Source organism: Saccopteryx leptura, chromosome 4, assembly GCF_036850995.1.
Source record: "Saccopteryx leptura isolate mSacLep1 chromosome 4, mSacLep1_pri_phased_curated, whole genome shotgun sequence".
NCBI classification, from domain to species: Eukaryota; Metazoa; Chordata; class Mammalia; order Chiroptera; family Emballonuridae; genus Saccopteryx; species Saccopteryx leptura.
In genome coordinates, this window is record NC_089506.1 from 187,446,880 (window position 1) to 187,474,857 (window position 27,978).

The following is a 27,978-nucleotide window of genomic DNA, read 5'->3' on the forward strand; positions in this document are numbered from 1 at the left end:
CCTGCAGGCCACATGTGACCCGCGGAATGAGTTTATGTGGCCCGCAATTAAATTTTTAATATTCTCTGCATGATGCACTGTGGAAATGAAATAAGTGGTACTTTTAAATCGTTATACATAAACTACGATATCTAACCACTGTACAACAACGAAAGTTAAAATCTCAGCTACTCAGAAGCAGAAGTGTCTTTGATTATTGAAAATCGAGATATTTAAAAAGATAGTGATAAGTGGAAAAGAATTCCGCGTGTGACTAATTTAGGGTTAACTTCCAATAATTGGTCGAATGAATTCGTGATACTTCTTTATTTTTTAAATAAATTCCATTATAAAGATTTACAACTTTTGTACTCATCTGTGCAATTTTTATAAGCAATTGAATAATGGAAAATATGGAAATTTAAAAAAACTTTCCAAGGAATATTTAGTAATCTTCAGCTCAACTTATATTTGTGACAAACTTTTTCTTTAATGAATCTAAATAAAAGTACAAGATCAAGATAGAATGATTTACATTTGGAGGTTGTGTTAAGAATAGCTACTACAAGTATAGAGCCAGATATTAAAAAAATAATAGGTGATGCAAAGAGCCTCAACACATCACATTAGTTTCTTTGTTAATTTGTTGTACTAAATTACTTACATTTATTCATAAACAAATTACATAATAAAGTTTTGTTTACTTAAACAAATCATTTTTGTATTTAACATTTTTAAAATTTTAATATTTTGTCCAACCAGTGAAAAAAGTTTTCTTTCTAATCTGGCCTGGGGGCAAAAACTGTTGGCCATGCCTGACCTAGAGTGTACCCTTAAGAAGCTTTCAATCTGGTAAGGGAATTTGGTGTAGAGACTAATTCATAGTGGTGCCAGATGGTAGGGAGTACAATAATAAAACTGTCTGCAAAGGATAGAAGTTGCCCAGAGGAGGAAGTGGGTGTATCTGTTCAAAAAGGTTGGTTAGGAAGATTCCAACAGAAGGGAATCTCTCTGAACTAGGCCTTGAAGAATGGGTAGGAGCCTTCTAGGGGGCACAGGGGAAGACAACTACATGGGTAAAGATCTGTGCATAGCTTGTTTGAAGGATTCCAAGTACTTTTTAGTTTATAAAGGCAGCCATGGAGTCAAGGGCATTTTAAAGATTTAAGATTAGTGGGTTTTCTTGAGTTCCTGTAACCTTTGAGCTTACTGATAAACTCTAGTTGTTTATTGATTTTTTCACAGAACACAAGGGTGGTCAAAATTGGAGTTTCCACAATGTTTGCAAATGATCAAGGTGGAAAGGGGACCTACAGGGGAGCACAGAAGGCCGGTCCACTGGTTGCTGCTCTAGCCCCGCCCACTTTCTCTGTGCGTAAACATTCCAGTCCCGCTGAATCACAGCTGGGTGAAAAAGAAAGCTGTGTGCTCACAGACAAAGCATAACACGCACGGCTGAAAGGAGTACTGACAGGCAAAGCCTAACACGCACGGCTGAAACGAAGTTCAGAGCAGAGACTCTCAGAAGGAAAGTGGCCATGGACCTGATCCCAAGCTTTTCCACAGAAACCTGGCTTCTCCTAGTTACCAGCCTTGTGCTCCTGTATATGTGAGTAACTGTCCAGTTTCATGGCCTCTGTAATCTTGAACTTGGGGAGCTCATCAGGCCCCCCTTTCCCTAGTCTGTTTTAAAGATCCACCAGTTAACATAGGGGAAGTTGCTTAAGTCTTTGGGTCTGCAAACTCCAAGGGGGTTATTATTGATCTTACCCTCATCTGTTGAAGGAGTAATAACCCCTTCTGCCCCCAACTCCCAGTTTCTGTAGTCTGGAGGGTTTGGTGACATTATTTGCTTGATTTTTCTGATTGCCAGTTTGGGTAAACCTAGACTACTTAACCAGAATTCAGCAGAGGCAGATTAAAAACAACTGTCTTCTATGCAGTGGAACCCTCACCCCTTTCTCAGCTTTGGGGTTCTGGGGGCAGGAGGGAGTGGCCTGGGGTTTTGCCTCATTATCTTCACCTCCCGGGATCTGTGTCTGCTGCAAGAGGTGTGTGCAAGGATCGGTCCTTGTGTGACTAGGTTTGTTCCTGCTCCCTCCGTCCCACTGCCTGGCATAACTTACACTGTGTGCCAGGATGTACCCCAGGCTTCATGGGAGGCTAGAGACTGTTCCCCCTTCTTTTCCTACTAGCTCTTCCTGCTGTTCTGTGTCTATCCGCTGACAATCCCCTCCTAAGACTCAGTTCCCACCCTCTGTAACAGGCAGAACTGTTCCCCCTAAATGAGAAAACTTTAGAGCAGAAGAAACTGGACAGAAATCATGAAATCGTATTCTTTTCTTTCACCTTTTTCTTCTAGTCTTTGGAGAAGGTTAGTGTCAGTATAGAGCTTTATTTCTTCCCGACATGAAATCTGCTAACAGCCTGTAAAGGCATAAACCCACAAGCCAATTTAGATTTAAATGTTTTTTTTTTCTGTTAAGTAACAATACAGGAGGATGAATCAAATCATTGAGCAGAAGAATTCCTTTTAAGGGTGGGATTCCTGGCATCATGGAGCAGGTTGGGAGAGGAGGTATTCTGGACATGTGGGTGGGGAAGTTCTCCTCCATGTCCCATTTGACCTCTGTCTCAATTTCAATTTCATTAAGGGTAGGAAATCATAATGACATTAATATAGAAAATATAAACTTTGTTATAATTCTTTGAAAAAAAAAATATTATGAATCCTGGGTACTATGGCGTTTTCTGTTTGATAACATTTTAAAACTAACTACAGTAATATTTAATTTCATTTATTTAATATTGGATTTTTAAAAACTGAGTTTTTTTTTTTTTGTATTTTTCTGAAGTTGGAAACGGGGAGGCAGTCAGACAGACTCCTGCATGCCCACCAGGAGGCGATGCTCTGCCCATCTGGGGTGTTGCTTTGTTGCAACCAGGGCCATTCTAGCGCCTGAGGCAGAGGCCATAGAGCCATCCTCAGCGCCCAGGCCAACTTTGCTCCAATGGAGCCTTGGCTGTGGGAGGGGAAGAGAGAGACAGAGAGGAAGGAGAGGGGGAGGGATGGAGAAGCAGATGGGCGCTTCTCCTGTGTGCCCTGGCCGGGAATCGAACCAGGGACTCCTGTACGCCAGGCCGACACTCTACCACTGAGCCAACCGGCCAGGGCTTAAAAACTGAGTTAAGATTATTTTCAGCATGTTCCTTCTGAAGGATAAAAGAAGCTGTTTGTTCAAGATTTGTGACTATAAAGGTGTGTAAATAGCCTCACCCTACTAGAATAATGTCAGGGATATGAGTCCAATGTGCAAGCATATACTTCTATGGCATAGGTTGTATGTATCTTTTAAAATATACTTGCCCAGCCAGTTACTTTAATCTCACAGTGCAGGTGAGTAAGTGAAACTGTGAGGCTGTGATGATAAGAGAGGCATCCAGGTAGCAGTCTGGATGGAGTGGGAGAATATTTCTTCCAGATACTCCTGGTCTTGGCCCCACAGGAGGTCATTCAGAGGGTGTCACTACTGGATAAACAACGCTGTGGCCTTAGAAGACACTGGGACAGCTAAGAGTCAGTAGCTGTAGAGCAAACACCCCCCTTTATAGCAACACAGTGTAAATGCAATAGAAATGATTCCTTTATTGTTAGCTCCTTCATTTGCATCAAAAGCAACATTACTCCACCAAAAAGGGGAAAGCTGGAAAGAAACCAAGGAATTCACTCAGCCCACCCTCTGCCTTGACATGAACCATAAGAGTTTAGACTCTAGGCCAGATCAATCAGCAGGAGCAGTGGTGCTGACACATTCACTTAATTGCTTGGCCTCACTTGCGAGTTCATGTAACACATTGAAAGTTGAGAAGCAGAAATGGGTTTCATTGATTTGCCATGGTTGGCATGGCAAAGGAAAAAACTAGGGTGGGACTAACCAAGGGTACCCCAGGTTTTGACAGTCAGTGAATACAGTTTCACCAGCTTTCTGGAAGAATGATCAAACACCCATTTGGGCCTGGCTGAGATGCTTTAGCTGTCCTTCAGCACAAATTCTTTTATGCAATAATTTAAAGTTTTTTTTTTATTAAATCACATACTGTAAGGTTATTAAAATCATACAGAATGTTCGAAACCTGTACTTTCTTAAGGGCTAACTTCCAAAAAATAGGAGACAAGGTTTTAATTCACCTTTCTGGAGCATGTCATGGTTACTCGTTTTATGTTGTGTGGCACATCTTTTGCTATCAACATGAAGGTACTGAAGTTTGGAAGACCCCCTTTTGGCTGAAAGTGCTTGCAGAGCACGCTGAACCATTAGACAGAACCTACTTTTCAGCCATACTATTCTCATTTGCATCTGTGGGGTATGCCTTGGAGGCCTAGCAACTTCCTCCTCAACATGCTTGCGAGCAGCCTCTTTCTTCGGCCTCTCTCTGTCCTCCACTCTTCCATCTCTCAGTAACACTGGAGTGGAAAGGCTTGCAGGGATTTAGAATGCCCCACCCCATTGTGAAACTCCACAAATGACACATAAAAGATCACATGCAGGCAGGCCTGCCACAGGAAGCACCGGCCTTAGGGGGATATTGAGATTGCTGACACACAGAAGCAGTAAACTGCTTTCTGACCGGCGGTCTTGAGAAAATGAGTGAATCTGCCATTGTGCTTAGCAGATGAGCATCACTGGTTGGAGAACCAGATACCACAAGGAAAAGAATGGTTTGAAAATGAGTTCTCTGCTTATTGGTTCCTTTATACAGTTTTATTCAGGAAGCATATTGGTCAGTCACCCTTCTCTAGAGCTCAAGTCAACCAGATTGCCTCATAACAGATTTGGGTGCAACGGAAGGGCACTCACATTTCTATAAGGCCAGTGGGAGCTTTGAACAAACACAGTGTCAATTCTGTAGAAATAAGATCACTGTGGTTATTTCAAGGCCTCTTTATGATGATATATTTCAGAAGAACCAGATTCCAAAACAGGGTCAGGGCAGAGAGGGAAGGAAAAGCTTAAATGTTACTGAGCAAACTGTCGGACAATGTCTTAGTAAGCTTGCAGTAACTTATGCAGGGGATGAAGTTAAGCAAAATCTCATCTTTGGAGCAGAGTTTTGTTTTTTCTTTTTTCTATTTAGAATTAAATCTCTGACATTATGAAAGAGTAAACTTACTAAATAGACATGGGTGAATCTCATAGAAGAATTCCAGCCTGAACCTCTCGGGAGCACTGTCATTGGAAACACTGATCAAGTATTCACTCTGACATTGGGTCCATGCAGTCTTCAGCTGCTTTTATCTAATCTTATTACTTTCTGTGAGTCTCACAGTGGAAGTAAAAAAAGAGATGATGAGTGAATGTAATTATTGCTGTTGGAGTTGCTATTATAATTTACCACGTAGTTTTTAATTCCCTAGCGTGACTGTTCCAGTTGAGTCAGTGACTGGCCAGCCCCAGCATGTATTCTGTTATCCCATGACATTCTCTTTCACTTTAAAGATATGGGACATATCCACATGGACGTTTTAAGAAGCTGGGAATTCCTGGGCCGACACCCCTGCCCTTTTTTGGAACTGTTCTGTCCTACCGGAAGGTGAGTGTTGTTTGAGTTGCCTCTTCTGCTTCTTTGTGGTTACAAATCCCAGCTGAGCTCCACAGTAAAAGGGACTCCTGGGTTCTGAGGTTTCACACTGTCCAGAAAGGGCATCAGAGGCCCCGCCCAGCACAGGGCGGGGTTTACCCCAGGGCTCTGTCAGCTGTTAGGAGCCTCAGGTTTTGCCTCCATGGGCAGCAGAGCTCTCTGGCTGATTCAGGACAGGACTTCACGTTCCAGCTGTGAGCATCACGAGCAGCATTTTCTTCCTGCCAGTGCAGATTCCCAGGAAGACATCATCATACTCAGTATTAGGAGAAAAGCGTGGAGGGGGCCTGGTAGCGCCTCATGAAGTTGGATACTCTGGATTCAGACTTTCCTGTTCTTAAATTAGGAGGCTGTTAGCCTGTTTTGTTTTGTTTTTCTTTGAAACTTCACTATAGTAGGCAGCCCACGAATTTGCCATTGGGTAATTTGCATATCCATACCTGAACTCAATCCCTGCATTTATTTTCATGGCTCCAACTCACCCCTTGCCCCCATGACGTCTTTGGGGACAGGGAGGGACTTTGGAGATGGAATAAGAGCTTTCTGCTTTCCTCTCTGCCCTATGGCTGAGTCTGAGAGGGAGTGAGTAAAACTGAGACAAGACGGTGTTTTTTTCCCTCAACTTCAGATAATTGCTTACATGGAATCACTAGAAAAGAGACGATTTGACAAAATTATTAAAAATTTAATTTATCTGAATGGAATGAACTCAGTGACACATGGGCTGCGAGTTTTGGCTAAGCCTTGTACTTGATCCAGTCCTGATGCAGTGCCCACCAGGGCCTGCCCCCCCCCCCCCCCCCCCCCGGACGGAGGCTTACCAGCTCACGTCTGGAAAGCCAATAGGCAGACCCTTGCGCGCACACCGCCTCTGCCTCAGATTATTATTCTGACCTTTATTACCTGCAGACCAGAGGCTTGTTTCTCAGATTCTCTTTCTGCCAGTTGAGGTCCTCAGTGCCTCATTTAGTTCACAAAATCCCACACTATTTTTGCCTCTGAAAAGCAATCATTTCCTTTTCGCCTTTCCCAGATCAACTTTTTATAGATGCAACCCAGATCCATATTTCTGGAATGGTTTTTGCACAGTTAAAATATGAGATACTACAGCTGAAATTTAGCAACAGGAAGATTTCTTTGGTAAGTTATTGAAGTGAAAACTCGGAGAGTTTTAGTTTCCTCTGTCCTTGTGGAGTGGCGGCATCTCCCCCTCATTCCCGTGTTGAGCTGGAAAACTGGGAAGTGAGTCACTGCCATTCATTCATTCACGCACTCACTTTCTCACTCAACAAACATGCCTTAGGCTTTTTGAATCTGCTAGACTAAAAAGGGTCGCTGGTGTCTTGAATTTCCTAATTCTGCTAGAATTCTAGAGAGGGCTCAAGAGATAAATGAAAAAGATGCTTAAGAAGGAAATAAAAGAGTGTGCGGGTCTTTCTTCTTCTCCCTCAGCTTCAGTTCTGGAATGTCTGTGGAGGTAATAGTTTAGGAGGTTATGAGAATTTAGAGACAGCACATGCACAACAAAAACACTTCAGAAAGACAAGGAGTTAGTCTCAGGTGAGAGAAGTCAAGTATCAATACTACTTGGTGAAAATGCAAGATTTAAAATTCTCCATTTCAAATATCTCCTCTATATTCTCTCTGTTCCCCAAGACACTTCTGGATAAGGATTTCCCTCTATCTGCCTTGGAAAGTAATCTTAATTTCATGGGATTCAAGTTCTTTTGGTCCCAGTTAGAGTTGTGGTTCAAAACATTTAGATTATTAATCTAATTTTGTTTCTTTTTGTAGGGCATATGGGATTTTGACCAGGAATGTTTTAAAAAGTATGGAAATATGTGGGGGTAAGTACTTGGGAAACTCCCATTGGATAGACTTGCTGTTGAAACAAGGGCCCCAAAGGTGTGGAGGACAGTCTCAGCCCAGAGCCTCTTGGTAGGAAGTCAGCTATTGTAAAGCTTTTGGAGGCTTGTCCTAGCAGGGATCCCCGATGTCACCAGGTGTCCAGGTCTGCATTCAGAATCAAGCTGGGGAGTTGCAGGCTGTTATTACTCTCTAGATGTTGTTGGGCCAGGATTCCTGGTGTCCCTTTCTGGCCAGTGTCTCATTATTCCCTCTTCTCCAGTTTTCCTTCCTTAGGTCTGTTTTACTTGGATAAAATGCATTATTTCAGACCCTTCTATATATGCTCATAAATGCATATCATAACCCTCCCCACAGGACTATTAATTAGAAGCCCAAATCCATAATTTTATATTTGGATTTGTTGCATCCTTTTGAAAAAGGACTGAAGGTATAGGGAAGCAGAATGGGAAACCACATCTGCTCAGCTTTTTAAAAACTTTCTCTGTAAGCTTGGAGTTTGGGTGTTTTAAAAGATGTTTAAGCCAAAACTTTTCACTAGAGGTTTAGTTTGTACAAGTATTGCTTTATCTACTCTGATGTACTAACTTTGAAAAGAGACAGAATATTTTTTAAAATTAATTTATTGTATTTACATAGATTCTAGTGTCCCCCGAATTCATCCTCCCCTCCCCCATGTTTCCCAGTACATCCCCCCTCCCCTCCCCATAACGACCTCCCCCCTTCCCTCCAGGATTTACTTTTCTGCTCTCATCCCATCCTATCAGCCTATCATCCCCTTTCCCCCGTCCGCTTTCCTTCTGGATCTTTTGATCTCGCCTTTGTCTCTATTCCGCTCCTCAGTTTATATTGTCTGTCGGATTCCTCAAATGAGTGAGGTCGTATGATATATTTTTTTTCTCTGCCTGGTTTATTTCACTTAACATAATAGTTTCCAGGTCTGTCCATGTTGTCACAAAAAAAAAAATAATATTTCCTTTTTCATGGACCCATAGTATTCCACTGTGTATATGTACCACTGCTTTTTAATCCACTCGTCCACTGGTGGGCACTTGGACTGTTTCCAGATCTTGGCTATTGTAAACAATGCTGCCATATACATGGGGGTACATTTCTCATTTTGACTTGCTGATGTGGTGTTCTTGGGATATACTCCTAAAAGTGGGATGGCTGAGTCAAAAGGCAGTTCGATTTTTAATTTTTTGAGGAATCTCTATACTGTTTTCCACAGTGGCTGCACCAGTCTGCATTCCCACCAGCAGTGCAGGAAGCTTCCCTTTTCTCCACATCCAACTTATTCTGTGTTGTTTTGTTGATGAGCACCATTCTGACTGGTGTGAGGTGATATCTCATTGTAGTTTTAATTTGCATTTCTCTAATGATTAGTGATGTTGAGCATTTTTTCATATGCCTATTGTCCATCTGTATGTCCTCTTTGGAGAAGTGTCTATTCAGTTCTTTTGCCCATTTTTTGATTGGATTGTTTGTCTTCCTGGTATTGAGTTTTACGAGTTCTTTATAAATTTTGGTTATTAACCCCTTATCAGACGTATTGTCGAATATGTTCTCCCATTGTGTGGTTTGCCTTTTTATTTTGTTCATATTATCTTTAGCTGTGCAAAAGCTCTTTAGTTTGATGTAGTCCCATTTGTTTATCCTGTCCTTTATTTCCCTTGCATGTGGAGATAAATCAGCAAATATATTGCTGTGAGTAATGTCAGAGAGCTTACTGCCTATGTTTTCCTCTAGGATGCTTATGGTTTCATGACTTACATTTAAATCTTTTGTCCATTTTGCGTTTATTTTTGTGAATGGTGTAAGTTGGTGGTCTAGTTTCATTTTTTGCAGGTAGCTGTCCAATTTTCCCAACACCATTTGTTAAAGAGGCTGTCTTTACTCCATTGTATGCTCTTACCTCCTTTGTCAAATATCAATTGTTCATAAAGGTGCGGATTTATTTCTGGGTTCTCTGTTCTGTTCCATTGCTCTATATGGAGAGGCAGGATATTTCTAAACCACACTGTTTCCTGGCAGGTCGATGGACTTGAGGATTTTGTAAAGTGGTCTTGGCCAGCTGCAGCAGCTGTTCCCAGGGGGAGCTGCTGGTGGTGTGGCGAGAGCAGCAGGAGAGCTGTAACCGGTGCCACCTCAATAACTTATATCACCGCTTCAACACTAAATATACTTGACATCCACTTAAACCTTCTGAGTTTTAGAAGACCTTTGGAAAATAGGCTGCATTAGTGCAGTGGTTCTCCTCTAGTTTTATATATGACACAAAACATTTGAAATTCTCTGTGAAGTGAGAGAAGGAATAAATAACAAGTATGGAAATTATCCTATTTTGTTCAAGCTAATGAAAAGGATTTATAGTAAAAAAATAAAAATGCTGGAGAACAGTGTATTTAAACTTACATGAGTAATCCTCATGTAATTAAACTTATAGTAAACCAGTCAGGAGATCAAGCCAAATAGGAATATAGCACACAAAAATAGATAGCTTTGTATGGTATCTGAGTCAAAAGTGGGATGGCCCTGCTACTAGCAGATGTCACCCACATGGGGCTGGAGACCCACTCAGGATCACTTATAGAATGAATATAACTAGCTCTGCCCGGTTGGCTCAGTGGTAAAGGGTCGGTCTGGCTTGTGGATGTCCCAGGTTCAGTTCTCAGTCAGGGCACACAGAAGGGACCTTCTCTACCCCTCCCTCTCTCCCTTCTATCTCTCTCTTCAGCCATGGCTCAGTTGGAGCAAGTTGGCCCTGGACACGGAGGATGGCTCCATGGCCTTATTTCAGATGCTAAAATAGCTAGGTTGCTGAGCAACAGAGCAGTGGCCCCAGATGGGCAGAGCATTGCCCCATGGGGGCTTGCTGGGTGGATCCCAGTTGGGGTGCATGTGGGAGTCTGTCTCTCTGCCTCCCTGCTTCTCACTTAAAAATTAAAAAAATAGAAGAATAAGTATAACTAATGAGAAGAAAAAAATATTTTAATGAATTGTACATGCTTCTTTGTGTTTTTTATTCTCTTTGTCCTTTTCTTTTAAATTTTTCTAACCTTTATTCTACCAAGGACTTCTCTTTAATAGTAGTTAAAATAATATTTTTTAAAGGATTTGCTAACTAGTAAACAAATTTTAGGGAAACAAAAAAATCATTCATATTTGTACTGTATCTTTTTGAGTATTCCAAGTCTTTCTTATCTGCAGGCATATTTTTATGTATTTGTGATCAGTATGTCTACACTTGTAGCGCAGTGGATAAAGCATTGATCTGAAACGCTGAGGTCGCCAGTTCAAAACCCTAGGCTTGCCTGGTCAAGGCACATATAGGAGTTGATGCTTTCTGCTCCTCCACCCCTTCTCTCTCTCTTTCTCTCTCTCCTCTCTAAAATGAATAAATAAAAATAAAAAAAGAAAAAGATTGTAAAAAAAAGACTATGCAACAAAGACTGCACATGGTATGTCATATACATTTTTTATGCTTTTGATATATCTTCAAAGTTGTATCTTCCAGTGACTGAGTGGGTGAACTCTATTTCTTTGTTCTCAGATAATATACTTGCCTTCAGCTATATACTATACTATTTTCCTTTTTGATTATGAAATATTTTAAACATACAAAAAATTGTGGAGAATGGTATAAGAAATACCCATGTACATGGGTACCACCTAGATTTAACAAATGTTTCAATGTTATTTCTAACCACAATCTCTAGGAATGCGGATTATGTAATATCAGAATGGAGTTTGGACTTCCAGGAATGGCTCCAGTTGCAGAAACTGGCTCATTAAATTAATCAGCTCTGTTTTCCTGGCACAGGTTCTATGATGGTCAACAGCCTGTGTTGGCTATCACCGATCCAGACATGATCAAAGCAATTCTAGTGAAAGAATGCTATGCTGTGTTCACAAACCGGCGGGTAGGTAGAACCCATTCTTTTTTTTTTGTAATTTAAAATTTTATTTATTTATTTTTAATTCTGAAAGAATAATAAATTAACAGGAAGTTGCCAAGAAAAATATCCAGGTAGGTCCTATGTCATGTACCCTTATTCAGTTTCCCCCAATAATAATGTCTTGTATAACGATAGTATCACATAACATAATATCAAAGCAAGAAATTGACATGGGTACTACCACAGAGCTTATTCAAATTTTATCACTTTTATGTGCACTCATTTGTGTGTGTGTTGCTTATAAAAATTTATTATGTATGTAGAGGATACAGAACTGTTCCATCACCATAAGGCTCCCTCTTACTATTCTTTTACTTTCCTTTTATCAGGGTCTTTAGCATAGCAAATATATTTTTTCATATTGATGTTCCCAATTTATTAATTTTTAAAATAAGTTATGCCTTTAGTGCCTGTTCTGAAAACTCTTCCCCTAGTCTTAGGTCCCAAAGATTTTCTCTTAGTTTTTTTAAACATTATATATTTTTACATTTTACAATTAAGTCTGTCTTTTATTTTGGCCCTGGCCAGTTGGCTCAGTGGATAGAGCATCAGCCTAGCATGTAGACGTCCTAGGTTCGATCCCCAGTCAGGGCACACATGAGAAGTAACCATCTGCTTCTCTTCCCTTCCCTTTCCCCCTTCCCTCTCTCTTCTCCTCTCACAGCCAGTGTGGGTGTATAGTGACTCCAGGAATAGGGGGTAATATTGGCCAGGTAGCTGGGATTCACAACATAACCACTGCATGATCCTTGGCAGCAAGAGCTGTGGATGGTCCTTGGTGGCTTCGGGGGCTGTTGGGGTTTTCAACAGCATCAACAGGTCCAGTGGTTGGCTCCTGGGCACTAGGGCAGGTAGCAGTGGTGACCCAGATTGGGTGATATACAAAATCTTGGGACTAACGGCAGGCACACATTTCCAGTGGTGAGATATGGTTCCAGTGACAGGGGTTGGGGCCAACTGTGGGCACATAAGTAGCTTAGAGTGCCTGAACTGTCAGAGTGCACTCATGTAGCTCTAGCAGCTATCTTCCATCACATGCATAAGCTGTGAGGACTGCTGGTGACTAGAGTTGAGGCTGAAACGATGTAGGGGTGTGGCTGCAGAGGTTAGCTGTGGGCATATGTGGCAACGTAACCCACTAACAGGAGTCAGAGCGGGCTCTAGGGGATGGGGCTTGTGTTATGCACATGCCCAGGCACCTGAGAATCTGCAGGACACTGGGCTAGTGTTAGGCACATGCCCAGCCACAGAGGCCAGAGCTGACTGCTGGCACAGATCCTAAGGCTACGGGCATTAGTTGGGGCACAAGTTGGGGCAGGAGTAGTACGTGGAGTGTGGTTGGGCAGGACTCAAGCTCCTGGAATTTGCGAATGTGAAAACCTGTGGGGCTCTCAGCACTAAAATCTGCTGGGGGTTCTCAGTGTCTGTGCCAGCTGTCAGCTTCCTCCGCCTCAAAGGCTGTTGGGGTCTTCTGCAGAACAACACACAAAAAAGTCATGGTCCCTCATGCCACATAGCCAATACTGGTAGTTCCTGCTCTTCTTTGCTCTTAACTGTCTCTAGACTTCTCCTCTAAGCTGGTGGAGAGGGTATAGTGAAACCAACGCAGGGCATTTGTGCACTGCCCTGAAAGGCGGGGGAAAATTTTCCCCCACCCTGTTGTTCTTTTCCCAGCAAGGGGAAGTGTCCCAGGCTGGGGAGTTTCCTCCTGGCGCTGAGCAGTGCCTGGGGGTGAGATGATGCAGGCAATAGAAAACTATTCTCCGTGTCCAGTTGTGCAGTTATTCTCAGGGGTTTTTTTTTGCCCCACTTGTTGCTGAAGCATCCCAGATGTCTAGCATTTTGTGAAGTTGTAGGAGACAACAAGCCACTTGAGGTGATATCCAGCCTTTATATTCCAGTCTCTTTCTAAAGGCTAATTGCCATTAGTATAGTTGCTGTTGAGTGATCTACTGAACTCTTGTAGACCTATTTTTGTGTGTGGATAGCTGTCTAGTTTTATTTCTTTTGGGGCACAATGGTGGCAGGAGTGTCCTTCTCCACCAGGTGATGTTACTGCAGGCTTTTCTCATTAAATGTGATGTTACCTGTAGGTTTTGTAAATGCTCTTTATCAAGTTGAGGAAGTTTTCCTTCTTTTGTAATGGGTGATTTTTTTTTTATTTTTATATCATGTGTGTCTATTAGAGATGTCTATTTTAAAACAAAAATAGTTGTTGGGAAAAATGGAAGAAAAGTTTCAAGCAGGTTGGCTTGATAGGGCAGTCCCAAACTGAGAAATAGAATGACCTCTTCATTTTGTCTCCTATCCCTAGTGGGAAAATGTAAGAGAAAAGGATTTCCATGTAATTGTATTATTTCTTTTCTTAACATCAAATAGTTTCCTTATCTTTTAAGTGTTAACTATTTTATCTTAAAAACCCTACTGTATTAGACATTTGCTTTTCAAGTTGCTCATGCTGTAAATTTAAGTAAAAGTAGAACTGGTCTGAAGCTACATACAGTTTGCCAAGACTATCTGGCTATCTGTCAGGAATCCTTTTCTATTCTGCAGAACGCTGGAGGGTCTCATTACTATGTATTCCCCTGGAAAAGCAGTTTTCCTAACATGTGGGCAGTTTGCCTTTAGAAAGAGATTGGAATTATAAAGGCTGGATATCACCTCAAGTGGCTTGTTGTCTCCTACAATTTCACAAAATGCTAGACATCTAGGATAGGGATTTATTGTCTAGCATAGGGCCTGCTATTAAGTGGATAGTTATTAAATATTTGTAATTGATGTCCATTTAACAATTGTTCAGACTTCTAAAACTTATGTAGGGCAAAATGTCTTTTGCTTTAAACTACAGACTTTTGGTCCAATGGGATTTATGAAAAGCGCCATCTCTTTGTCTGTGGATGAAACTTGGAAGAGAATACGAACATTGCTGTCTCCAACCTTCACCAGTGGAAAGCTCAAGGAGGTAGGAATATAAGAGGACATTTAATTTGAAACATAAAGAATATAATTGGGGACAGATAGAAAACATGATAGTTTCTTTCCAAAGGTAGCTGCTGAATTTGAGCTTCCTAAAAATGACTCCTTCTTTTAGTTGTATGTCTGAGCAGTGACCTTTTAAGATTCATTATGAAATATCACTTACTGCTTCCATGCTTGTGAAAGCCAGGTTTTTCCAGGACTTGATTCTTCACAATTAACTTCAGATGATGTTATATTTTGTGTCTAGATGTTCCCCATCATTCACCAGTATGCAGATGTGTTGGTGAGCAACGTGAGGAAGGAATCAGAGCAAGGCAAACCTGTCAACTTGAAAGAGTAAGTAGGAGCCCAGATGCTGGGATTCTGAGCTCTGCCTCTAGAACCTACAGCTGCCATCACAGAGCTGCAATTCCCACTGTTGAGTCACTCTTGTGACCAAACAGAAGTAGTTGTGTGGTGTTAGAACTCCAATGGGCTACCCACAAAGATGTGAGTCACCCAAAGAAGCAGGGCATCCAGTAGAGGAAGATGTTCTCCTGGGTCAATGAACTAGGACAGGGGTAGTCAACCTTTATATACCTACCGCCCACTTTTGTATCTCTGTTAGTAGTAAAATTTTCTAACCGCCCACCCGTTCCACAGTAATGGTGATTTATAAAGTAGGGAAGTAACTTTACTTTATAAAATTTATAAAGCAGAGTTACAGCAAGTTAAAGCATATAATAATAGTTACTTACCAAGTATTTTGTGTCGGATTTTTGCTAAGTTTGGCAGAATAAATCTTTATAAAACAACTTACTATAGTTAAATCTATCTTTATATTTATACTTTGGTTCCTCCGCTACTGCCCACCATGAAAGCTGGAACGCCCACTAGTGGGCAGTAGGGACCTGGTTGACTACCACTGAACCTAGGATTAATTTGTCTGCTTAATTGTCACCTTGGATATTCTGGAAGACAAAAATGCACAATTTAAAAGGAAGAAACATGATCATATCAAAGGGTTTAGGGTAGAGAGTATAAAATAATGGGAGAGGAAGGCATTGGTGCATATCGATGGGCAGTGGGTAGGGCCAGGAAGTTACAACATGGGACTTGGAACAACTTAAATCCCTTTGATTTTGGTGAGGGTACCAGCAAAATACTAAATATTAAATCTTACCAGCACTTCTTTCTTTATACTAAAAAGAGAGAAGGTCTTGTACAGACTAGGGGTAGGTTGACTATATCAATTATTGTCTACAGTAAGGTATTTTTTAATTATGCAGGAGCAGCAGATGTAAACTGGGAAAACTGGGGACATGAGATCACTTACCTATGGGATTCCCCCAGGTCAATTTTAGACTGATTTATTTTTATTATTTTTAAACCAGGGACATTCTTCTTACACTTTACAGAAATGAGTCTGCCCTCGGGCAATCTCAGATCACTGGAATTGAGGAGAGGGGGTCTTTCAGGAGCTTTAGCAGGAATATAGAGAAGGAGGGATGACATTCCAGGCAGCTGAGAGCCAGGTGCCGCTGTTCTGTGATGGGCTGAGGAGGAATCAGCTCTGAGTATAGAGACTGTGGTGAGGCAAGACTCAGACCAATGTCAGCTCTCTTGATCCCACTAAAGAGTTAGTTATCTACCCTCTGTCCTGCTTGAGCACAGTACAGCTACTATTGTCCAGACTCAAAGCACACTACTGTAATATGTCTGGTATGGGTCTTCAATCCTCTGACTGACCTCCTTGCACCCATAGCTGGGTCTAATTTGCCTTAGTGCCACCATAACCCCAGCACAGGGCCAGCTGCACCACTGGCACCTGAAAACACGTCATGATGAGTGTGACAAGAGCATAGATTTTCCAGATGTTCCAGCAGGTGCTTTGGACAGTTGTGTGACTCTTTACTTGGACATGAGTTTACATGCCGTTCTTGTTGTATGTGTTGGATGAGGATAGTAAAGAGGTGCTGACTCTAATTGTCCATGTCTTTCTTTCTCTACCCAGCATCTTTGGGGCCTACAGCATGGACGTAATTACTAGCACATCATTTGGAGTGAACATCGATTCCCTCAACAACCCACAAGATCCCTTTGTGGAAAATATCAAGAAGCTCTTAAAATTTAATTTTTCCAATCCACTCATTCTCTTATTAAGTATGTAGACTACTATATTCCTCTTTCTTTCTTCCTCCCTTCACCTTCCTTGTCCCTTCCTTCACCCTTCATCCCTCTCTTCTCTTTCATCCCTCCCATTCTTTTTCCTTCCCTCCCTCCCTTCCTCCCTCTCTCCCTCCCTCCCTTCCTATCTTCTTTTAAAAGCTTTATTGAAAAATAATCTACATACTATATATCATAATTATCCATTTAAAATGTACAGTTTAACCACTTTTACAACCTAGTGTCCATTTACAGATGAATGGATAAAGAAAATGTGACACACATGCATACACACACACAATAGAATTCAGTCATAAAAAGGAATGATCTCTTGCCATTTGTGACAACATGGATGGATCTTGAGAGCATTATGATAAGTCCAACAGAAAGACCTGTGTGACCTCCCTTATATGTGGACTCGAAAAATAACCAAACTTATAGAAAAATGATTTGTGATGATCAGAGGCAGGGTTTGAGGGTAGGGGGATTAGATAAAGGTGCTCAAAAGGTATGAAATTTCAGTTATAAGGTAAATAAGAGTATAGATTCTAAAAGTTCTTATCACAAGAGAGAAAAAGAATTAGTCACTACTGTATTTCCTCATGTATAAGACGCACCCTTTCTCAAAAAATTTGGGGTCTAAAAACTGGGTGTGTTTTATACAGTAGTTGTGGCATTTCAAATGCCATAGATGGAACTGAGGTTGAGGCAATATATGAAGACAGTGATTTGTCATCAGACACAGATGAGGACAAGCTAATGAATAGGAGTTTTGACAGTGTTGAGGAGTTGTATGAATTTTATGATGAATAAAACTTGAGTTCAACAACTTTATATAATACATTTAAAAAAAATTTGGGGGCCCCGCCTGACCTGTGAGGGCGCAGTGGATAAAAACCTCAACCTGGAAGGCTGAGGTTGCTGATTCGAAACCCTGGGCTTGGCCAGTCAAGGCACATATGGGAATTGATGCTTCCTGCTCCTCCCCCCTTCTCTCTCTCTCTCTCTGTCTCTCTTCTCTCTCTAAAATAAATAAATAAAATCTAAAAAAATATATTCTAAAAAAATTAAAAGAAATCACACATTAAAAAAACAAATAAAAAATTTTAGGCCCCAAAATTAAGGTGCGTCTTATACATGGGAGCATCTTATACATGGGGAAATACAGTATATAAGGTGATTGATATTAACTTACAATGGCAATTATATCGTAATACAGGGGTCAGGAACCTATGGCTTACGAGCCAGATGTTGTGGCTTTTTTGATGGCTGCATCTGGTTGGCAGACAAATCTTTAATAAAAAAAAATAACGTTAAAAATATAAAACATTCTCATGTATTACAATCCATTCATCTCCTACCGCTCATGTTCATGGTTGAGGATGGCTAGAGCCAATCACAGCTGTCCTCCGGGACAACACCAAATTTTTATTGGATAATGTGTAATGTACACGGGTCGTTGTGAGGTCAGGAAGTAAACTTCCCTCCCTTTAATCAAGTAGTCAGTTAGCTAATTGCAGAAACCCTTTGACAAAGAAGATGGCTAAAAGGAAAAAGATGAGGAGGATTGTACTTTTCAGCAGGAATGGACAGAGAAATTTGCCTTTGTGGAGAGAGCAGGTTCTGCAGTGTGTCCAATATGCAATGATAAAATTGCATCGATGAAACGGTCAAACATAAAGCGGCACTTCAACACATGCCATACTACATTTGCATTGAAATATCCAGCGGAGGACAGCAGGAAGAAAGTTTGTCAAGAGCTACTGTGCAGAGTGTAAGCTAGTCAGCAGTAACTTCGTGTTTGGACCCAACAAGGTGACTAAAATTCGGCTAGCTTTGCTGGTGCTTTAGCAATTGTGAGAAACGGAAAGCCATTCATAGATGGGGGTATGCCAAAACATTCATGCTTGATGTTGCCAATGAACTTTTTGACGACTTTTCGGATAAAGACAAGATAATCAAACAAATAAAAGACATGCCTCTGTCAGCAAGAACTGTTCACAATCATACCATGATGATGGCAAATCAAATTGAGGCAACACAAGTGAAGGACATAAATGCAGCACCATTCTTTTCTCTTGCTTTGGATGAGTCAACAGACATAAGTCATTTATCCCAGTTCAGTGTTATTGCAAGGTGTGCTGTCGATGACACACAACGTGAGGAAAGTCTTGCTGTTTTGCCTATGAAAGAGACAACAAGAGGGGAGGATTTATTCAAGTCTTTCACTGAGTTCGCTAAAGAAAAAAATCTACCGATAGATAAACTTATTTCAGTGTGTACTGATGGTGCTCTGTGCTTGGTGGGGAAAAACAGGATTCGTAGCGCTTCTTTGTGAACCTGAAAAGAGACCCATTCTAAGTTTTCACTGCATCCTACATCAGGAGGCGCTTTGTGCTCAGATGTGTGGCAAGCAACTTGGTGAGGTGATGTCACTGGTCATTCAGAGATGTGTGGCAAGCAGCTTGGTGAGGTGATGTCACTGGTCATTCAGAGATGTGTGGCGAGCAGCTTGGTGAGGTGATGTTGCTGGTCATTTGGGTGGTCAACTTTATTGTTGCCTGAGCTTTAAATGATTACCAGTTTAAAACACTGCTGGATGAAGTTGGGAATTATCCTGGTCTGCTTCTTCACAGCAATGTGTGTTGGTTGTCAAGAGGGAAGGTGCTCAGCTGTTTCCCGGCTTGTCTGAGTGAAATCGGACTTTTCTTGAAATGAAAAACATCGAGCATCCTGAGTTAGCTAACACTGAGTGGCTCCTGAAGTTCTACTATCTCATGGACATGACTGAACATCTGAACCAGCTCAATGTGAAAATGCAAGGCATTGGAAATACAGTCTTATCCCTTCAACAAGCAGTGTTTGCATTTGAAAACAAGCTGGAACTCTTCATTGTGGACATTGAAACAGGTTGTTTATTACACTTTGAAAAACTGGGAGAGTTTAAAGATGCATGCACAGCAAGTTACCCTGCTCAACATCTTGATCTCCAGCAGCTAGCAGGCTTCACATCTAATCTCCTGCAGTCATTCAAAGTGCAGTTTGGAGAATTTCGTGAGCACACTTGTCTTTTTAAGTTCATCACCCATCCACGTGAGTGTGCAGTGGACAGCACCAACCTGAGTTACATCCCCGGTGTCTCCGTCAGAGATTTTGAACTACAAGCTGCTGACCTGAAAGCCTCAGACATGTGGGTGAATAAGTTCAAGTCACTGAATGAAGATTTGGAAAGACTTGCACGATAGCAAGCAGAGTTGGCGAGCAAACGCAAGTGGAGAGAAATGAAAAAACTTCAACCCGTGGACCAGCTGATTGTCAAAACTTGGAATGCGCTTCCCATCACATACCACACACTGCAGCATGTGAGTATTGCTGTACTGACAATGTTTGGCTCTACGTATGCATGTGAGCAGTCTTTCTCACATCTAAAGAACGTTAAGACCAACCTAGGATCACGTTTAACGGATGGAAGTCTCTACGCCTGCATGAAGCTTAACCTCACCACGTATCAACCAGACTACAAAGCCATCAGCAAAACCATGCAGCACCAGAAGTCACATTAATGGTAAGAAGTACTTTATTCATCATTGGTTAGCAGCAGCCTAACAACATTATTAAAAAGAATTCAGAGACTTACTGTTCTTTAAAAGTGTTCGTCTTACATAAAATGCACACATTTACTTGTATTTAGTGTTAAACATATTGTATGGCTCTCATGGAATTACATTTTAAAATATGTGGTGTTCATGGCTCTCTCAGCCAAAAAGGTTCCTGACCCCTGTCGTAATATATGTGTGAATCATTATGCTGTATACCTTAAGCTTATACAGTACTGTATATCAATTAAAAGTCATTGAAAAATGGTTTTTAGTACATTTAAAGACACATACAACCATCATGGTATCAATTACTAGAATATTTTTGCCAACTTAGAAACCTTTTAACTCTCATCTACTACCCTGAACCCTAAGCAAACATTAATGTTATTTTCTCTGGCTGTAGATTTGCCTCTCCTGGACAGTTCATATGTATGGAATCACATAATATGTGGTCTTTCTGTCTGACTTCTTTAATTTAGCATAATGTTTTGAAGGTTCATTTATATTTTAGCATCTTTAAATGTTTAGATAAGTGTCTATTAAAATTCTTTGCCCATTTATAGGGTTTTTTTTCTTTTTGTGATTAAGTTATAAGAGTTCTTTATTCTAGATAACAATTCTTTATTAGATATATGATTTAAAAAGTTTTTGTTGCTATCCTGTGTTTTTATCACTTTTTTTTTTTCTGAGAGAGAGTGAGATGAGAAGCATCAACGTGTAGTTGTGGCACTTTTAGTTGTTCATTGATTGCTTCTCATCAGTGCTTTGACCCGAGGGCTCCAGCTGAGCCAGTGGCGGCCTTGGACTCAAGTGAGCAACCTCACTCAAGCTGGTGACCTTGGGGTTTCAAACCTGAGTCCTCGGCATCCCAGGTCAATGTTCTTTCCACAGTGCCACCATTGGTCAGGCAAAGTGGGTAAAATCTCTTCACTTTCTTGATAGTGTTCTTTGAAAGATAAAATTTTTAATTAAAAATTTTTTAAAAAAATTTTGATGATGTATGTGTATTTTCCCTTTTGTTGCCTGTGCTTTTGATATCATATTAATAATACATTGCCAAAATTGTCATGAATAATTACCGCTTGATTTTCTTCTAAGAGGATATAGTGTTAGTACTTATTTTTAATCCATTTTGATATTGTTTTCGTGTATGATGTGAGGTAAGAGTTCAACTTCATTCTTTTGCATATGGCTATCCTGTTATCCCAGTACTATTTATTAAGACAATCATTCCCTATTGAATCATCTTGGAACCCTTCTCAAAATTCAGTTGACCATAAACACATGGGTTTATTTGTAAACTCTAAATTGTATTCCATTGATATATATTTCTATTATACCAGTACTACATTGCATTGATTATTATAGCTTTGTGGTAAGATTTGAAATCTGGAATTGTGAGTTCTCCCACTTTAATTTTTTTTTTTCAAATTTATTTTGGTGATTCTGGTTCCCTTTTAATTTCCTAATAATTTAAAATTTATCTTATTAGTTTCTATAAAGAAGTCAGCTAGGATTCTAATAGGGAATATGTTACATCTGTAGATCAGTTCAAGGAGTATTGCTATCTTCATATTAAATTTTCTGATGCAGGAACATGGATGTTTTTCCATTTACTTAGATCTTTAGTTTATTTCAACAATGTTTTGTAGTTTTCAGAGTATAAGTTTTGCATTTCTTTAATGAAAGTTATTTCTAAGTGTTCTAGTTTTCTGGATGTTATTGTAAATGTAACTATCCTCTTGGATTGTTTATTGCAATTTATAGAAATCCAATTGATCTTGTATCTTGAAATCCTGCTGAAATTTTTTATTGATTCTAATAGGTTTTCAGTGGATTTTAAAAAGGATTTTCTATATATAAAATTATGTTATTTGATAGGAGAGATAGTTTTACTTCTTCCTTTCATATATCAAAACCTCTTATTTCTTTTTCTTGTCTACTTCCCCTGGCCATGATCTCTAGTACAATGTTAAATAACAGTGGTGAGAGAGGCATCCTTGTCTTGTTCCTAAACTTAGGGGAAAGCATTCAAACTTTCACTATTAAGTATGGTGTTAGCTATGGGTTTTTTATAGATGTCTTTTATCAGATTGAGAAATTTCTATTCCTATTTTGTTGAGTTTTTTGTTTTTTTTTAATCACAGAAGGTGTTGATTGTGTCAAATGCTTTTTCTGCATCTATTGAGATGAATATGTAGTTTTAGTTTTTTTTATTTTATTGATATGGTGTATTTTATAACCTTGCTTTCCTGGGATAGACTCCAGTTAATTATGGCGTATACTTCTATTTTGTTTCTGGATTGAGTTTGCTAGTATTTTGTTGAGGATTTGTGCATTCATGTTCATGAGATATGTTGATCTGTAGCTTTCTTTTCCTGTGATAGCTTTGCCTGGTTTTAGTACCAGGGTAATATTGGCCTTGTACAATGAGTTTAGGAATGTTCACTCCTCTTTTATCTTTAGAAGAATTTGTGAAAAAAATAGTATTCATTCTTCTTTAAACATTTGATAGAATTCACCATTGAAGCCATTTGTATGTTAGCTTTCTTGTGTGAGTAGTTTCTTCATTACTAATTCAATTTTCTTACTTGTTTAGGTCTATTCAGATTGTCTATTTCATTTTTGAGGCAGTTTCTGTAGTTTGTGTCTTTGTAGGAATTTGTCCATGTCATCTAAGTTATCTAAATTATTGCCACACCAATGCTCATAATATTCCTATATAGTTTTTTTTTTATGTAAATTCAGTAGTAATCCCCTCCTTTTCATTTCTGATTCTAGTAATTGGAATGTTCTCTTCCTTTTTCTTGGTCAATTTATCTAAATGTCTTCAAAGAATCATCTTTTGATTTTATTGCTCTTACCTATTGTTTTTATTTTTTATTTTATTAGTTTCTTCTCTCACTGTATTACGTTTTTTCTCCTGCTTGCTTTGGTTTTGTCTGCTCCTTTTTATTCATTATGTTAAAGGGGAAAGTTTGGTTATTGATTTGAGATCTTTGTTCTTTTTAAATATAGCCATAAATTTCTCTCTGAGTAGTGCTTTTGCTTCAAACTGATTTTTGATATGTCATATCTTCATTTTTACTTATCTCAAAGTAATTTCTAATTTTCCTTTTAATTTCTTGGAGGCTCACTGGGTTAGTTATGAGGGTATTTTTTAGTTTCCACATATTAGTGAGTTTCCCAATTTTCTTTCTGCTCTTGATTTCTAATTTCATTCCATTGTGGATGAAAGACATATACTGTATTATTTCTATCCTGACTATGAATTCCTTTCTAAAAAATATATTTTGGTTAATATTTCTGTTATTACACAATGTATATTTCTTTTTTTATTTTTTATTTTATCATAATTTTCTTTTATTATTGTTATATATCATAATTTTCTATGTTCATTTTATGCCATTTGTATCATCTCTACACCATTTTCTTTCTCATTTTATTTATTTATTTATTTTTTTAAATAAATTTTTATTAATGATAATGGGATGACATTAATAAATCAGGGTACATATATTCAAAGAAAACATGTCTAGGTTATTTTGTCATTAAATTATGTTGCATACCCCTCGCCCAAAGTCAGATTGTCCTCCGCCTCCCTCTATCTAGTTCTCTGTGCCCCTCCCCCTCCCCCTAACTCTCTCCCTCCCTCCCTTCCATGTACTCCCTCCCCCCACCCCTGGTAACCACCACACTCTTGTCCATGTCTCTTAGTCTCGTTTTTATATTCCACCAATGTATGGAATCATGTAGTTCTTGTTTTTTTCTGATTTACTTATTTCACTCCGTATAATGTTATCAAGATCCCACCATTTTGCTGTAAATGATCTGATGTCATCATTTCTTATGGCTGAGTAGTATTCCATAGTGTATATGTGCCACATCTTCTTTATCCAGTCTTCTATTGAAGGGCTTTTTGGTTGTTTCCATGTCTTGGCCACTGTGAACAGTGCTGCAATGAACATGGGGCTACATGTGTCTTTACGTATCAATGTTTCTGAGGTTTTGGGGTATATACCCAGTAGAGGGATTGCTGGGTCATAAGGTAGTTCTATTTGCAGTTTTTTGAGGAACCACCATACTTTCCTCCATAATGGTTGTACTACTTTACAGTCCCACCAACAGTGGATGAGAGTTCCCTTTTCTCCGCAGCCTCTCCAACATTTGCTATTCCCCGTCTTGTTGATAAAAGCTAATCTAACAGGGGTGAGGTGGTATCTCATTGTAGTTTTGATTTGCATTTCTCTAATAACTAATGAAGATGAGCATCTTTTCATATATCTGTTGGCCATTTGTATTTCTTCCTGGGAGAAGTGTCTGTTCATGTCCTCTTCCCATTTTTTTATTGGATTGTTTGTTTGTTGTTGAGTTTTATGAGTTCTTTGTAAATTTTGGATATTAGGCCCTTATCTGACTGTTGTTTGAAAATATCATTTCCCATTTAGTTGGCTGTCTGATTATTTTGATATCAGTTTCTCTTGCTGAGCAAAAACTTTTTATTCTGATGTAGTCCCATTCATTTATCTTTGCCTTCACTACTCTTGCCATTGGAGTCAAGTTCATAAAATGTTCTTTAAAACCCAGGTCCATGATTTTAGTAGCTATGTCTTCTTCTATGTACTTTATTGTTTCAGGTCTTATATTTAGGTCTTTGATCCATTTTGAATTAATTTTAGTACACGGGGACAGGCTGTAGTCGAGTTTCATTCTTTTGCATGTGGCTTTCCAGTTTTCCCAACACCATTTGTTGAAGAGGCTTTCTTTTCTCCATTGTGTGTTGTTGGCCCCTTTATCAAAGATTATTTGACCATATATTTGTGGTTTTATTTCTGGGCTTTCTATTCTGTTCCATTGGTCTGAGTGTCTATTTTTCTGCCAATACCATGCTGTTTTGATTATCGTGGCCCTATAATATAGTTTAAAGTCAGGTATTGTAATGCCCCCAGCTTCATTCTTTTTCCTTAGGATTGTTTTGGCTATTTGGGGTTTTTTATAGTTCCATATAAATCTGATTATTTTTTGTTCCATTTCTTTAAAAAATGTCATAGGAATTTTGATGGGAATTGCATTAAATTTATATATTGCTTTGGGTAATATGGCCATTTTAATTATATTTATTCTTCCTATCCAAGAACAAGGAATATTTTTCCATCTCATTGTGTCTTTTTCTATTTCTCTTAATAATGCCTTGTAATTTTCGTTATATAGGTCCTTTACATTCTTTGTTATGTTTATTCCTAGGTATTTTATTTTTTTTGTTGCAATCATGAAGGGGATTATTTTTTTGAGTTCGTTTTCTAATATTTCATTGTTGGCATATAGAAAGGCTATGGACTTTTGTATGTTAATTTTGTATCCTGCGACCTTACTGTATTGGTTTATTGTTTCTAATAATCTTTTTGTGGAGTCCTTCGGGTTTTCGATGTATAGGATCATATCATCAGCAAAAAGTGATACCTTTACTTCTTCTTTTCCAATATGGATGCCTTTTATTTCTTTGTCTTGTCTGATTGCTATGGCCAGAACTTCTATCACCACATTAAATAAGAGTGGAGAGAGTGGACAACCCTGTCTTGTTCCTGATTTAAGGTAGAAAGTCCTCAGTTTTATGCCGTTAATATGATGTTGGCTGATGGTTTATCATATATGGCCTTTATCATGTTGAGATATTTTCCTTCTATACCCATTTTGTTGAGAGTCTTAAACATAAAATTGTGTTGTATTTTATCAAAAGCCTTTTCTGCATCTATTGATAAGATCATGTGGTTTTTGTTCTTTGTTTTGTTGATATGGTATATTACGTTAATCGTTTTGCGTATGTTGAACCATCCTTGAGATTCTGGGATGAATCCCACTTGATCATGATGTATTATTTTTTTTAATATGTTGTTGTATTCGGTTTGCCAGTATTTTGTTTAGTATTTTAGCATCTGTATTCATTAGAGATATTGGTCTGTAGTTTTCTTTCTTTGTGCCATCCTTGCCAGGTTTTGGTATGAGGGTTATGTTGGCCTCATAAAATGTGTTTGGAAGTATTGCTTCTTCTTCAATTTTTTGGAAGACTTTGAGTAGAATAGGAACCAAGTCTTCTTTGAATGTTTGATAGAATTCACTAGTATAACCATCTGGGCCTGGACTTTTATTTTTGGGGAGGTTTTTAATAGTTTTTTCTATTTCCTCCCTGCTGATTGGTCTGTTTAGGCTTTCTGCTTCTTCATGACTCAGTCTAGGAAGGTTGTATTGTTCTAGGAATTTATCCATTTCTTCTAGATTGTTGTATTTGGTGGCATATAATTTTTCATAGTATTCTACAATAATTCTTTGTATATCTATGATGTCTGTGGTGATCTCTCCTCTTTCATTTTGGATTTTATTTATTTGAGTCCTGTGCCTTTTTTCCTTGGTGAGTCTGCCAAGGGTTTGTCAATTTTGTTGATCTTTTCAAAGAACCAGCTCCTTGTTTTATTGATTTTTTCTATAGTTTTTCTGTTCTCTATTTCATTTATTTCTGCTCTGATTTTTATTATCTCCTTTCTTCGGCTGGTTTTGGGTTGTCTTTGTTCTTCTTTTTCTAGTTCCTTAAGGTGTGAAGTTAAGTGGTTTACTTCGGCTCTCTCTTGTTTGTTCATATAGGCCTGAAGTGATATGAACTTTCCTCTTATTACTGCTTTTGCTGCATCCCAGAGATTCTGATATGTCGTATTTTCATTTTCATTTGTCTGTATATATCTTTTGATCTCTGCGCTTATTTCTTCTTTGACCCATTCATTTTTTATAAGTATGTTTTTTAATTTCCACATTTTTGTGGGTTTCCCCCCCCTCTTTTTTGCAGTTGAATTCTAGTTTCAAGGCTTTATGATCAGAAAATATGCTTGGTACAATTTCAGTTTTTCTAAATTTGCTGATATTGTCTTTGTGGCCCAACATATGGTCAATTCTTGAGAATGTTCCATGTACACTAGAGAAAAATGTATACTCTGTCGCTTTGGGATGAAGTGTCCTGTAGATGTCTATCATATCCAGGTGTTCTAGTATTTAGTTTAAGGCCACTATATCTTTATTGATTCTCTGTTTGGATGACCGATCTAGAGCCGTCAGCGGTGTATTGAGGTCTCCAAGTATGATTGTATTTTTGTTAGTTTTTGTTTTAAGGTCAATAAGTAGCTGTCTTATATATTTTGGTGCTCCTTGGTTTGGTGCATATATATTAAGGATTGTTATGTCTTCTTGATTCAACTTCCCCTTAATCATTATGAAATGACCATTTTTGTCTCTGAGTACGTTTTCTGTCTCGTAGTCAGCATTATTAGATATGAGTATTGCTACACCTGCTTTTTTATGGGTGTTGTTTGCTTGGAGTATTGTTTTCCAGCCTTTCACTTTGAATTTGTTTTTATCCTTGTTGCTTAGATGTGTTTCTTGTAGGCAGCATATAGTTGGATTTTCTTTTTTAATCCATTCTGCTACTCTGTGTCTTTTTATTGGTAGGTTTAATCCATTTACATTTAGTGTAATTATTGACACTTGTGGGTTCCCTACTGCCATTTTATAAATTGCTTTCTGTTAGTTTTGTATCTTGTTTGATTCTTCTCTTTTGTTTTTCTGTCATTTGTTTTTGTTTGTTTGTGTTCCATACTTCTTTCCTCTGTTGCTACCTTTTTTTAAGTCAAGTGTTTTTGTGATCGTTTTTTCAAGGGTGGTTACCATTAAGTAATGAAAAGGGTACCTACCATATTCATTGTAGTACCCTATCTTATGAGTATTTCTGCACTTCATTGTCCTTTGCTACTGTTAATCTCCATCCTCTC

General features: G+C 39.0%; 1 protein-coding gene across 1 annotated transcript in view; it reads left to right on the forward strand.

Moving 5' to 3' along the window:
- The first annotated feature begins 1,359 nt into the window (after nucleotides 1-1,359).
- The window catches only part of LOC136403446 (cytochrome P450 3A12-like), a 43,510-nt gene continuing 16,891 nt past the window's right edge, over nucleotides 1,360-27,978 (forward strand). The window contains exons 1-7 of the mRNA XM_066382185.1: nucleotides 1,360-1,588; nucleotides 5,478-5,571; nucleotides 7,414-7,466; nucleotides 11,309-11,408; nucleotides 14,293-14,406; nucleotides 14,671-14,759; nucleotides 16,417-16,565. Of these exons, the coding sequence (XP_066238282.1) occupies nucleotides 1,518-1,588; nucleotides 5,478-5,571; nucleotides 7,414-7,466; nucleotides 11,309-11,408; nucleotides 14,293-14,406; nucleotides 14,671-14,759; nucleotides 16,417-16,565 (670 nt within the window). The 5' untranslated portion in view covers nucleotides 1,360-1,517. The remainder of the gene's footprint in view (nucleotides 1,589-5,477; nucleotides 5,572-7,413; nucleotides 7,467-11,308; nucleotides 11,409-14,292; nucleotides 14,407-14,670; nucleotides 14,760-16,416; nucleotides 16,566-27,978) is intronic.